The 13,460-nt window shown below is 37.0% G+C and overlaps 1 protein-coding gene across 2 annotated transcripts; it reads left to right on the top strand.

The window, feature by feature from the left end:
- The first annotated feature begins 1,704 nt into the window (after positions 1 to 1,704).
- LOC146756444 (kinesin-like protein KIF20B) lies at positions 1,705 to 11,313 on the top strand. 2 transcript variants are annotated; one of them, XM_085524473.1, is made up of 9 exons: positions 1,706 to 2,030; positions 3,235 to 3,390; positions 4,325 to 4,501; positions 6,251 to 6,370; positions 7,881 to 8,081; positions 8,520 to 8,600; positions 9,329 to 9,455; positions 9,996 to 10,138; positions 11,153 to 11,313. In XM_085524473.1, the coding sequence occupies exons 2-9, from the start codon at positions 3,337 to 3,339 to the stop codon at positions 11,231 to 11,233; spliced, it is 984 nt and encodes a 327-aa protein (XP_085380599.1). In that variant the 5' UTR covers positions 1,706 to 2,030; positions 3,235 to 3,336; the 3' UTR covers positions 11,234 to 11,313. The 2 variants fall into 2 exon arrangements, with proteins under 2 accessions (XP_085380600.1, XP_085380599.1); XM_085524474.1 differs by lacking the exon at positions 7,881 to 8,081 and having other exon boundaries at positions 1,705 to 2,030.
- Positions 11,314 to 13,460: the final 2,147 nt, after the last annotated feature.

The raw sequence follows: 13,460 nt of genomic DNA, 5'->3' as shown, positions 1-13,460 counted from the left end.
CTTTCTGCTGTTAAAACTTCTCAAACTTTTACTATGAAGCTGGAAATTTCACACTAGTGTGGCTAGCAGCAAATCTTAGGTAAAGTTGCCATTGAAGCTCTAGAGGGGAGCAGAAGTTAAAACATGGTTTCACATAGATAATGAACAGAGGAAAGTGAAGTTGGTTAGTAGTCTGGAATAAGGTTTGTGAAGAGAATAGCTAATCTGCCTCTGGAGGGGACTTGTTTTTATCTCTACGTTACTGGTGACTTGCCATTGGTATCCGTGGTAACTCCAAAGCCTAAAACCTAAGTCTTGTGAAAAAACGCTGATAACTGGGAAGAAGAATGCTATTTACTTGAAGAGAAATAGACTAATTTCCAGAGGCTCTTTTAATATTAGCGTGTATATTTTTTTTCTTCAATTTCAGCTTCAGTGATGTTAATAGTTAAAATTTAATTATTAAACAAGAAGATATCTTAAAACCCATTTTGCAGGATGTTAGTCTGAAAGGGTGTGCTTGGGGTGGAAAATTGAAGCTTAAAAATGAATTCATGTCTTCCTTGGTAACCTTGCACTTGCTGTCGTTTTCCTACTCAGCACTTGTTTGTGAATTCCTCTTTATTTAACAAAGAAGTATTTGGCCAGGTTGGATTACAGAAGTCTTTTAATGAACCGTGAGCTGTGCTTACATTACAGGTGTCCACGATGCGTTCTGTGGAGGAATCCCTCAGGAACAGGATGGATGTACTTGAAAGGATTAATAACCAGTTTAAGGATGAGCTGGATTATAAAGACCATACTATCCAACAACTTAAACAGGTATTTTTCTTGCTCTTAATTTTTATTACATGAATGATGCAGGTTTTCCAAGCAACAGGGAAAAGGTCCAAAAAAAAAAAAAAAAAAAAAATTGGAGCAAAATGAAAGTGGCCAACTGAAATTAGTGGTAGACCATGAAAGATATTCAAATAATTAGTCACTACAGAGCACTGGCAGATTGCTTTAAATACAGTAATCTGCATAGTAAATACATATGTAATACATGCATGTAACCTGATCTTGTTGAGTGACATCACGATATGTTAATTGAAATGTCTTACCATAAATTCTTTTTATCAGCTTGAGTCCTTATTTATGCTATATGAAAAACTTATTAATTCTAGGCTGTCTGAAAGATTCTGCTTGTTTCTACTGTGTATGCTTTTCTTTCAACATGAAATATAGGAGCTGTTGGAAACTGAGAGGATGGAAGATATCTCCAAAGACTATGATCAACTATGTGACGGTCAGTCATTATTTGTGTGTGTGTGTGTGGAATATCTGTGTAAATGTTGTCACATTGCTAATGACTTTGAGTCTTCTATGTTTCGATTTTAAGACATGTCTGCATATATTTGTATGCAAATATTTCAATGGAGATGGTCTATTTCTTTTAAAAGAGCTTTTGGTCATGGGAGAACTTAGATAGAACTTAGATGAACTTAGTAGGGAGTTCATCTGTAAATTTTCAAACCTTCAGATCTGTGTGCAAGGGATAGAATAATTGAAGTTATGCGGATGACATTAGAAGAAGATGAGGAAATGCATCTTGAACAAGATGAAATGCTTGAAGGTCTGTTAGAAGAGAACGAAAAATTAGCTTCAGGTAATCTTTCCAGGGAAAGGGAGCAGGGATGCAAAAGGGGTTTAGACGTGCTGTGATAGCCACTTCCATTTTCATGTGACTGTTACTTAGTCATTAACGTTCCATAGTAAACAACAACTCTCTTGTAGTTAAAGGCTTCTGTTATTTCTTTATGTCTGTAGCAGATAAAACCGAAGCTGCTTTAGTAAAAAGTCATTGGTGTGGTATTTCAAATATATATTTGAAATGATATGCTATCTAACCTCATTTTGTGTATTGAGTAGAACTGATTGCATGGAAACACAAATACTGTGAACTGGAATACCAGAGCAATGGTGACTGGCAGCAAAAGAACAACGAAAGTGATGAGGCAAATTTGAATGAAAACAGTACAGAATTAATAAAGCTGCAAAAAGAGCTGGAGGTAACTTAACTTCAAAGTTGTAACTTGATAAAGTAAACTGTTATATTGATTACAGAAACTTCCTGTAAAAGCTGCAGTGCAACATGCAATAGGGACCAGGTGCAGCTTTTTTGTGGTACGTTAAGAATGGCATCACTGATGCCCCCATAGTATAGGAAGTGTAGCCTTCCCTACATTATGCTGCCATGAGCAGTGCTTCTTTTGCTGGCCTCTGAACAGTTAGTTGTCTTATCCCATCTGATGTTATTTTTTGTTGTTGTTGTTTGTTTGTTTTTTTAAATAAAAGTAATGGGCTGGCAGTGGGAGTTTTCTAAGTGAGTATACAATATACAATAGGTTACATCCACTCTGTTAGTGGAATGGTTCTGAGCTTCTTTCCTCCTTCACCTTGAGTAAGCTTATTCATGATATATTTTTTTAATGCGCAGAGCCAATTCACTTTTTCAAGAAGAGGAGAAAGTTGAACATTCATTGCTTCATTCTATACCACGTCAATGTCCTATAAGCAGAGTATACTTATACAATTGTTGTTTGCAAGAAAGGAATACTAACTCAAAGCAAATTGTAACTTACGGTGTATTTGTCAAAACTGTTTTCTGTTAGTTGCTTGGGCAACTAATATAAGCTATCGAAATCATCATCTAACTTTATCACCAGGAAGCCTTTTTTGTTGGGCTGCGGGTCTACTAATTTTCCTTGGTTAAAAGACTTTTATTTTTTCCAAGCAGTTTCTCAGGTGCTCTGTCCTATATATGAGAATGTCTGCCAGTAGGTTTGATAGGAAAGGAGACTACTCCTACAGTGTAAACTATGTTGCTTTTCTTTGTCTTTCAACCCTGAAGGAGCTGCAAGTTTTTCTACAACTGCTGCAAGGCAGCGTAAAGTGTTAGAAGTTTTTAAGTTAAAAGAGTTTTTCTTATACTGACTTTTGGTGTAAGTTCTGTAAAGCTTGTGTGAACATTTATAAAGAAAAAGAGAGGTTTTATGGAGGCTCTCCAGTCTGAATAAGAAATACTGGAAATGATTATTTTTTAATGGAAAAGAACTAATGATTATCCAATACCTGCCTTTGGGAATATTCTGTAGTAAAAACTGCTAATATTTCTGTTATCTTGCAGAAACAAGTCTATTTAATGATGACCTGGCTTTTAAGACTTTTATTCCTTAATGACTCACTATTTCATTTTTGGTTTCTTTGAAATAGGAAAGTGAGACTAAGTATCAAACTGATAGAAAAAAGTGGCTGGAGGAGAAAGAAGAGCTCATAAATCAGATAAAAGAAGCTGAGAATCTTCGCAGCAAAGAAATGAAACAATTTGCTGAGGACCGACAACATTATGGAAAGCAACAAGCAGAAATCGTAAGTGATGAGGTCCTGGCAGAGTTGTCTGGTGCCTGTAGTTTGGAGACAACTACATACCAAGTATTAACAGTAAGGGTGCATAAGAGCAGCTTGTCCAAGTCCCCTTGCTTTCTTATGCGCCAAAGCCCATATGAGAACTGCTTGATTTGGAAAAGGAAGGAATGGGGGGGCCACAAAAAGAAAGATCTTTCATAAGTGCATAATGAAATGTCACGTATGTGGGACATCAATAAGAAAATTACAGTTGAAAAATAGATCACTATTTAATGAGGCTAAGAAAGTATTTTGTACAATAGCTTTTGTTTGTTCTCTTTTCTGCAAAGCAGAAGTCCATTAAGCCTTTATAAGGAAGAAAAGGCAATTGAGTTTCTAAAGAAACCCCACAAACTTCTCTCCAGATACTGAATAAAAATACTTGGTCAAACGGCCACAGTTTTGCTCCTTTATCACTTTCCAAATAGTGACTGATAACAAAGTCACTTGAGTTACTTGAGCTGTTTGCTGGGCTCTTGTCATGTAACTTCTTAAACATGTGAATCTGTACATTCTGCAAAGCTTTTTTTACATCTGGAAGTAGTTAGTCCCGACTTTCTGAACCTGCAAGCAGCATAGAAGGATGTGAGGAGCTTAGTATTATTATCACTTTGTGACTTTATTTTCCTAAAGCTCATTAGTAATCATTAAATGAGCAAATTGAAGTGGAGGTTCTAAAATAATAGTAATATTTTTTCACAAGGAGAGTAATGTAGGTTGTCTAATAGAAGCATGGTTTTGCTTCTGTAGGTTTGTAGTGCAACTAGTTCTAGAGCTCCTGTGGATCTTGAAGAGATCATACATTTACTAAGACTGTAAAACGGTGCTAACTACCGAAGTGTTAGAACAGTTCAGTGTGTAGTAGGTGATGTTCACTGTTCATCTGTTCTTCTTTTAGGAAAGACTTGTTGCCCAGCTGGAGGAAAAGGACCGTAATCTTCAAAAGTGGCGTGATGAGAGAGATCAGTTAGTAGAAGCTTTGGAAAAACAGCTCAAAACTTTGGCTTCTAATGTCATACAAAAAGAGACAGAAATAGCAGAACTGAGACAATCTGCCTTAAAGGATTCAAGCAAGGTCAGCTCTCCTTTCCTCCTACCTGATTAGCTACCCATAAATTCTGTAAAACTCCTGTACCTGCTCTTTGTATTCTGGGTGTGGTTCTGTTCTTGAACACTGTCGTATTGACATCATGTGCAACTAACCAAAAAAAGCACCAGCTTTTATTTTTGTTCTTCAGAAACAGAATTTCTGTTAATTACTAAAATTTCAATTTTTTCAGTAGTTCAGATAAGCAGATGTCAGTTTGATGCTTATGATCCTACAGTCAGACTGGACATCTGTAGCTTTTTCCGATAATTCACAGCATTTCCGGATCCCAAGCTAGGCTCAATACTCAGACAGTAGTTCTGTCTCAGGTTTCTTACTTTCTTTGCTTTCTCTGAGGTAGTATCTACAATGGCATGAAAAGACAGAAGGGGACGTGGAGAGAGATTAAGGGAAGCATCAAAAAGCAGAGGGGGGATGATCTCTGGAAGTTGCATTTCTTATTTCAACATCCAGCTTTTAATCAGGATAGCCAATCTAAGCCGTAGCATAGAATTTCAGAAGCTAAACAGAAGACTAAATGAGTTGTGCTCTTTTGAGAATGTTTGGATTCACTTTCTCTGAGAAGAAAGATGTTCTCATAGCAAAACTTCCCCTACAACTGCCGACTTTCTCACAGTACCGAGGATTTGGGAACAAATAAAAGCTCGGGTTATTATATCTTAAGAGAGATGAAGGCTGAAGCACATAAGTAAAATAGAAGAATCAAAATATATTGTATTACAACTTCCCAGGCAATTCTGTGACTACTGCACTTGTAACAGTGACCGTACAAATCCGGGAAATGTTACTGTTCTTGAATAGTTAAGTGTTCTAGCCTGCAATTCTAAAACTGATGCTACTAAGTAATTGCAATACTGCTTGTGTGTGTTAATTCCTTTTGCCAATCCCACAACTCAGCAGTTTTTACTGTTTATTAGGATAATGCAACTGTGATAGAAGAGTTAAGAAAAGAACTGGCTGACAAAGATGACTTTATAAAGGAATTAAAACAACGCATTAACCACAGTAGCCCTCAGTGTTTGCCAGAAATACCTTTACTTGAAGAAAGACAAAGTAGAAAGAATGACTCTGTAAATGAAAAGGTATGATTATATTTATAGAAAGTCAGTACTTAACATCTTGTTAACCCCTTTTTGTTCTTCTGTTTTCCTAGGAGATACTGGAGCTGGAATCATTTTTCTTAGCATATAGTCCTTTAACTACATATTCAGTGATGAGTACTTGTTGGTTCTTTTTGTTTTCCACTCAAACATGAGCTCTCATCTTCTCAAAAATATTTTATTTACTAGAACACCATCTCTCTGTGTACATTATGGAACTTTTCCATGCAGTTTTCCATGTATTCGTATGTGGATGCTGAAGATTAGGCAGAGGTTTAGCCTTTGGTGTTCTAACATAGCAGCTGTGAGCGTGCAGAGTATGGGGGGAATGGATGACAAAACGACCAGTGTTACAGATTTTGTCCCTAAATAATGTCTCGCTTTCTCTCTTTTGGAGGCAGAATACTGCCTGAGACTGTTAGTGAGACCCAGTAGGGTGTATCTGAAGATCACACAGTGAATAGATGTTACTACCTTCCCACACTTGTGCTGTGTTTCAGCTTACGTGTTCATGTGGCGTCTGAGCTTGAGGTTTTACACTGTAACTTTAGAAAACTCGAGATATTTTGGAGGTCTAATGCATAGCCTAATCTTTACTCCTTTTAAATATTTACAGCCTAGGAAACAACAAAGCAAAACGAAAACTGGAGAAAGTATTCCATTAAGATGCAAAGCTGAAGACAATTATTTGTCACGTCGATGTACTAGGAGCCTCACTTCATTAAATGAATCTGAGGTTAGTATGAAACTTCAGATCTGAAAATGTTGTGATTGTATTGCTTTTGATAAGGAATGAGTAGGAAAAGATCTCATGTTCTCTAAACAGTTCCCAAGTTTTAATTTATTTATCCCTTTCAAGGTGATCAGATCACCTGTTTTTATAGCCTTTGATAGGAAAAAAAGCTGTTGAAACAATTGTGTGATGAATTTTTGTCAGGTGCTGTTGAAAACTCTCCTCATGTTAATGCTTATGAAGTGGCTCATGATTAGATAAGTTACTTGGAAAAAATTCATGGAGCCACTGAAGCGGGCACAGCAAATTGAACTTATTTTTTTCCTCTGCAGGATTTCTGGATATTGTTTTGTTAGCAGATGATGTTAATCATTCCTATATAAGTTTTTAATTGCTAACTTTCATAAAACAGCAGTTACATATATTTTAAAAACAAAGTATTTATTAACCAACTTAATTCTTGGAAATACAGTGGGTGGTGATACTCCATTCAGATTCTTAGCAGAGCCTGATAAAGTGGCTCTGACTACTTTTTGTCTTTCTACAATCTTTGGTAACTTTTTGAGAGGAAGAAGACTCCCCTCAGGGGGTTGGAACAGTGTAAGTAGTAAAAGCTGCTAGTCTGTGTTTGGGACACTGGAGTTTGCTAGTTACTAGCAGCAGTAGAAGCAGCCATCTACCATTTTCTGATGCCCCCAGCAGCCTGTCTTCCATGTGTTCAACCAGCATCTGAACTCATTTTTGATATGCTAGCTGAATTCCTGCCATAGAGAAGGAGGAGTCCAGGTGATCTCAGTTCTGACTTTGTTGTTCCTGTTGAGAAAAACAGGATTGGGTGGATTGTGGACAGTAAGTGCTGCTGGGGAAATGCATACTGACATTTCCCTGTCACTTAGCTGTGCATTTGCTGCCATTTGACCATGAGCAGGTACATGATAGCCTTCAGCTTAAGTACGGTGTCATTGCTTGAATGTCTGTATTCTCTCCAGGGAAAAGATAGCAATGGAGTTCTTTAATGACTTGTACCGGGCTTGCACCTTGCCAGCTGGACCTTACTTATGTAAATAACATCTCTAGTGTAGAAGAGGAAGGGCAAATTCCCTAAGATTAAGCTGGAAGTTAATCGAACACTTGAATCAAATGCTCCTGTTCCTGCCCAGTTCTGACACAGCAGAGTTGAGATGAAGAAAATCGTGTCAGTTCTACCACCATTCTCTATTAAAAAAAAAAGTGTAGTTGTCTGTGCCCTTGAGAAAAAATGACTTGTAAAGTATCAGGCTCAGTTTAACATGGAGAACTATTTTTGTGATCATAGATTGGAAATAATTTTAAATGTAACAAGTTCTAGGAAAGAAGGGTAAAACTCTGCTGTAACTGAAATAGACTCCTTCTGTTACAAGTGTTCTTACAGCAGGAAAATTGAATGCTTACGTATCCTTTTCCAGATGCTTTATAGCTTTTTAATCTCATGGCTACCTTAACACTTGCACTTAAAATTCTTCTGTGCTATCAGGAGCATTTGGAAACTGTCCTCGACTCTTCTGGAGTGTCCGCAGAAAATGGCAAAACTAGTCGGTTCCCAAAACCGGAGCTGGAAATCCCACTGACACCTCTGCAACCTGATAAGACGGAGATAAAGCAGCACGGCAGCATGATACCTTTAGGAGTGAAAATGCCTAAGGCAAAAAAGAAAAGAAGTGATGACATGGATGAGGTATGACCTAGACCCAACAGAAAACAAAATATCTGGTGCCTTTTTACCATTCTCATTTAAGCATTAAAAAAATGCTATTTCTACCTCAGTAAAGTAGTTGAAGAATTTAATCAATGAACTGCTTTAATGAACAAAACTAATAGCCAAGCTCAGTGATAATGGTTTAAGAGAAGGGAATTTCTCTTAACTCCATTGTGTATTTTCTTTGAAACCTGTAGACATAAATCAGCTTTTTAGACATCATGAGATGTCTAATACTGATATCTTAATGTCCTGTTTTTATAATTGAATGCTTATGTATTATTTGATTTACAGTGGAATAGTTACCACTAGCAAATACTTCCCTACTATTAGCAAAAGTGTTTAAAGTGTTCACTTTTGTGACATCAATTGTTCTTTCCAAAAGAATCATGGCTGAAACTTGTCTTATTTTCCCAGGATTTTGTGAAAAGTGAGAACACGAAAAATACAAAATCTGTCATGGCTTTTAATTCACCCTCTGCAAGTGACGAGAAAATGGTTGGTTTTTGTTCTAGTTTTGAAGCTAGCTTGGGACTTCCTGTAACTGTGTGGTCACACGGAAGAAGCAGTGTCTTATCCTTATGTGTATACCTGAATGGGAATCTTACATGCTTATGAGCTCTTCCTATTAAATTCCATAAGCTAACCAAAGGGCAAGTCAGTCTGTCCCCAGAGCGTGTAATGGCTGTACTGTGTAATGATTTGGAGGGAAGGATATTGCACACTGAATAGTTGGGAAGAGAAGCTTTAGTGTATTATCGTGTGCTTTTGTAAGTGAAGCCCTTGTATTAAACTAAGGTTCATATCATTAATATGCATGGCAGTTATTAAAAACAGATGTTCACATGTGATAGCAGTATCCTTGGCATGGTCAGAGTATGAGTAGTAGATTTTTCCCATCTGTTGTCTTCTGTTTTGTATGTTTGTTTATTTTATGTAATTAGAACAGCTTATGTAAGAAACAACTCCACAGCTTGGGAGCTACTTTTAAAGAAACTACTGCCTTATTAAGAAACTTTAAGAAACGTATGCCTTGAAATAGCTGAGATTTTGACAACTCCCTAAAGGGTATAAAATTGTCTACATTACTTGCCGTTGTGGTATCATCAGCATAATGAACAGAGGTGTCAGTAGTAAAGCTCAAAATGTCAACTTCAAATAACGTTGAACTAAAATGAAGTTTAAACAATGCTCTTGTTTCACATGTTCACATCTCTGTTGAACAGAAATCCGGAAAAGACTACTTCCTGAGAAAGCGAGTACATGCTTCAAGACTGACTAAAAAGAAGGATGAAACACTGCAAAAAGTTGGAGATTTTATTCAAAGCTCTCCTTCTATTATACACTCTAAAGGTTGGTGTAGAATAAGTTTTATTCCATGTTTTCTAGACATTGTAGAATGGCTTGTTTCTGCTGTAGGCTATTAATGTATGTGTTCTTAGAGAACTTGTCTGCCATGTTAAGTTGTCCTTTGATTTATGAAGTAAATGCATTTATTCGTCTCTTCAGAGATTCATTATTACATTTGTGAAAACCTACAAGTATACAGAGAAAGTTGGTTCTGTCTTGTGCTTCTGTCAGCACGAAAGTTAGGCCTGTTGTTTAACTCCTGCTGAAGTTTCTGACTTCCAGCGACTTCTGAGCCATGATTGTCTTTCATACTCCATTTTAATGCGTGCTTTAAGCTGCCGTACCTGAAGCTATAAACTGTTTCAGCTATAGAAGCAATAAAGAACCTCGATGAACAAATGCAATTTCTGAGTATTTTCACTTAAATTTTACGTGTCATTTATAAACCAAGTTTGTTACGAAGCTTTTTTTGCATTCAGTGATTTAAAGACTCACAAAACCAGTAAGTTGATTGGTTTATGTATCAAAACAAATTTCTTCTAGCCAAGAAGCTGATGTCAGCAGTAAGTTCTCCTAAATCAAACGAACCTGAAAGTCTCGAAGAAGGAGAGACCAAGCCAAAACGATCCAAAAGGAAGCTGTATTCCACTGTCGTTTCTGGCCCTCTAGATATACCTGCTTCTTCGGTAAGCGATTATACTGTAGTCTTGGCTTAAAATAAACTACTAAGGAGTCCAAACAGACTGGAGGTTTCATCTATTTGCAGGGGGAGGCTGAAAGTACTGAGGTATTTCCTTATTCTACCAAGTCATTCTTGTTGGTCTTCCTGCTGTTCTGTTTTATTTTGTCCTCAAAGATCTCTGTGTTTGGCTGGCTTACAGTTTACTAAGTAGGTGATGTAGCAATCACGGAGATGTCTTCTAATTTGGAATCATAGATAATTTCAGTGTGTTTGAGTGGGATTATTCTACTACACGCTTTTCTAGAGCACAACTTAGACAGCTTTTTAGGTATGCTTAAACTATGATCTCCTGTCTAAGCCAACTTGCAAAGGATCTGATGTGCCAGTTTCATGACTCTGTCGGCAGCTATTGTGCTAAGAACATTCTTGCTCTGTTTGAACTGCATCTTTTAATTATATTAGAGTCCTTTTTCTGTTCAACATAGTGCTCATTTGCCCATACTGTAATATCCCTCTGAATTTTTTGATGATTTGACGAATGATAGGAGCAGAAACCAAAATGTTATTTTTTTTTTGTTATAGGATGAAGAATATGAGACAATTTCTTCTCTCACTGTAGTTCTGAGAACATGGAACTGAACCGAGAACTGAAATTCTGGGCAAGTCATAGCTACAGGGATTGAGGCTAAAAATGTTTTCGGAACGCTTCATGTTTCACAAAACAAGTATTATAATACTCTTTTGAAAACAAGTATTTCAAAATGAAAGCTGCCTTCAGGCTTTCCTCAGATGTGTGTGCTTTTTTAAGATAAACAGGATTTTGTACATTCTCCATATTTATTCCTTGTGATTATGCTGCATTAAAATGATCTCGGTATCCCATAGTTTTCTGAATAAAATATAATAAGCGAATGCCATTCTGAAATCCATTTAGGGGAAGAAATATGTTTGTGTGGGTCAAGAAGAGCTTGTCAGTCTTGTGTGAAAAGATGAGTAACTTTTGAAATGTTTTCTTCAGGAATCTGAGGAACAAAAGAAGGAAAGTGATCATCTGATCATCAAGCGACGGCTGAGATCCAGAACAGCTAAAAAACCTTGAAGAAGCGTGTTTGTTCCCCTTTCTCAGGACATACTTTTATCGTAGTATTAAAACTGGTTGTTAATAAACAGTAACAGTTACTCTGTTGTGTTCTTAAATTTGTATATAGGTGTTTGTTGCAGAACGGCGGGAGAAAAGCAGACGACCACACCTGTCATTGACATATGATCAGCGAATCTCATTTATTCCTTGGCTGCGTGTACCTTTATAATACGGATAATTAGCTCATACATATTGCAAAAGTGGAGCTCATCATTGGTTCCCAATTACATACTATCCCCGAGTATCTTAACAGCTTGTTGTTATCAACTGAAAGCTACTCCCTTGCTGAGTTCCCAGAACCATGGCTAGTTTCTCACCATCCCAGGGTATCCTGTTGTTCTTGCTGTCCTTGCAGGTGTTATGGCTGCTTGCTTAGCTGCACCGTGTTTACGACCCTTCTCAGCTAACTAGCTGTAAAAAACACTCTCTACATTTCCCCCGTTTTCTTTTAGGCTGAATAAGGGTTTGATTTAACCACCGATTAATCATATTTAACAAGCAGTTCAGTTCATTTGTTCAATCAGTTCTCATGTAGTTTTATCCTGCTTCGTAGCTGCTGTTCTGTGAACTTCTCATCTGGATCCATGACGGACGCTCCATAGAATTCTTCTTACAATACTGCCTATAGAATAGCAACACTACTTAAATTAATAACATAACTATTATAACTCAATCAATGCCTCGATTGACAATACTCTAAAAGTGAAAAAAGAGACAAGTCAAATACAACATAACAACATTACTGTTAAACCCACTAAAAAGAACAAACATGTTTGTACTGCAACCTAAGTTTCTGTAACCTGAAAATAAATCCATGAGGGTCCCATTGTGTTAATCTGTAACTGATCAGAAAAAGTCTTCAATTTTCATATACTCTGATATATTGATTTTAATGACCACTAAAATTTGTGCAATAAATGCTTTTAAGATGCTCATAACCATGCTCTACCGACTGAGTTATCCGGGCTAATAATTGATTAATGATCGTGCAATTTTATGAAGTAACATGTCAAATAGAACCAATTTTAGAGGACAAACGTACTAGAGTATCACTAGGGGCATTATTACTTATTGACCCTTGAGAAACAGCAATTCATGTTGGTGGTGGATGCGACAGGTAGTGCCAGCAGGGCGTCCCCTGCTTCAAGGTGCACATTTCCTCTCTCACCCATCACAGATTCTCTCCTGCATTCAGGGTCTGAAGGATTTCTTCCAGTTACACCACATCCGCATGGCCAGTGCGTGATATAGAGCCCAAGTGGAACACCTGCTTGGAAAACAGAATAAACTATCAAATTTAGTTCTATTAGCGTGCACTTTTGTCTAAAATGATGCATGGTTATATTTCAAAAATCCCAATTAGTTGGATGTAAGAGAGGTATCTATTCTATGATACAGGGTCATCTCTTTGTCTGGGATTCCTTTCCAGGTTTTGTCTTTGCAAATTAAGAAAAGCTAATTAATAGGCTAATAACATCATAACCAAACAGTACTAAAACATTAAATGAGCTATTCCTGTAGATTCTAGCATTGATTAGATCAAATCCTGTTTAATATACATCTGATCTGTTACTAAAATAGAAGAAGCACACAACATCCTAGCTAATGCCTTAAACTCTAATTCTTGAGACTGCATTGGTAAAACAGAAAATCACACACTATGTCAAACTATTACTAATATTATCTATAACACAGCAAGTTACAAAGCAATACCACTAAGTAAGAAACACACAATTACAATTACTATGAATGCTGGATGCTATTTTCTGCCTTCAGATGAGACCAAACATATCATGCTGGAACCCACATAGGGCCAGTCCCTGTGGAAATACGAGCATATTCACGACCACAAGTTGTCAGTGGTAGGGAACAGTCCCAAAGTCCTGTGGCCATATTCCAAACATTAACCATAGGCTGTTCCTTTAGCACTGGGGAAGCCTCAAAATGACGATCCACATAAGCTGTATCTCTATGAACACGATTCAAAAACTTCAGCACAAGCAAAATAAGCAAAACCTTGCATAATATTTTCAAAAAATTCAGCACAAGCAAAACAAGCAAAACCTTGCATAATATTTCTTGTAGTGTGTCTCCCATATTCCCCCTTTTTTGTTTAATAATAAGAATGGATTTCAATGTTTGATAAATGTGATCAGTGATAGCTTGTTCAGTGGGAGAATGAGCA

Source organism: Coturnix japonica, chromosome 27 (assembly GCF_054131305.1).
Source record: "Coturnix japonica strain WE chromosome 27, WE-NBRP24, whole genome shotgun sequence".
NCBI lineage: Eukaryota > Metazoa > Chordata > Aves > Galliformes > Phasianidae > Coturnix > Coturnix japonica.
Note: the sequence above shows the minus strand (reverse complement) of the source record. Positions and strands in the feature narration are given on the sequence as shown.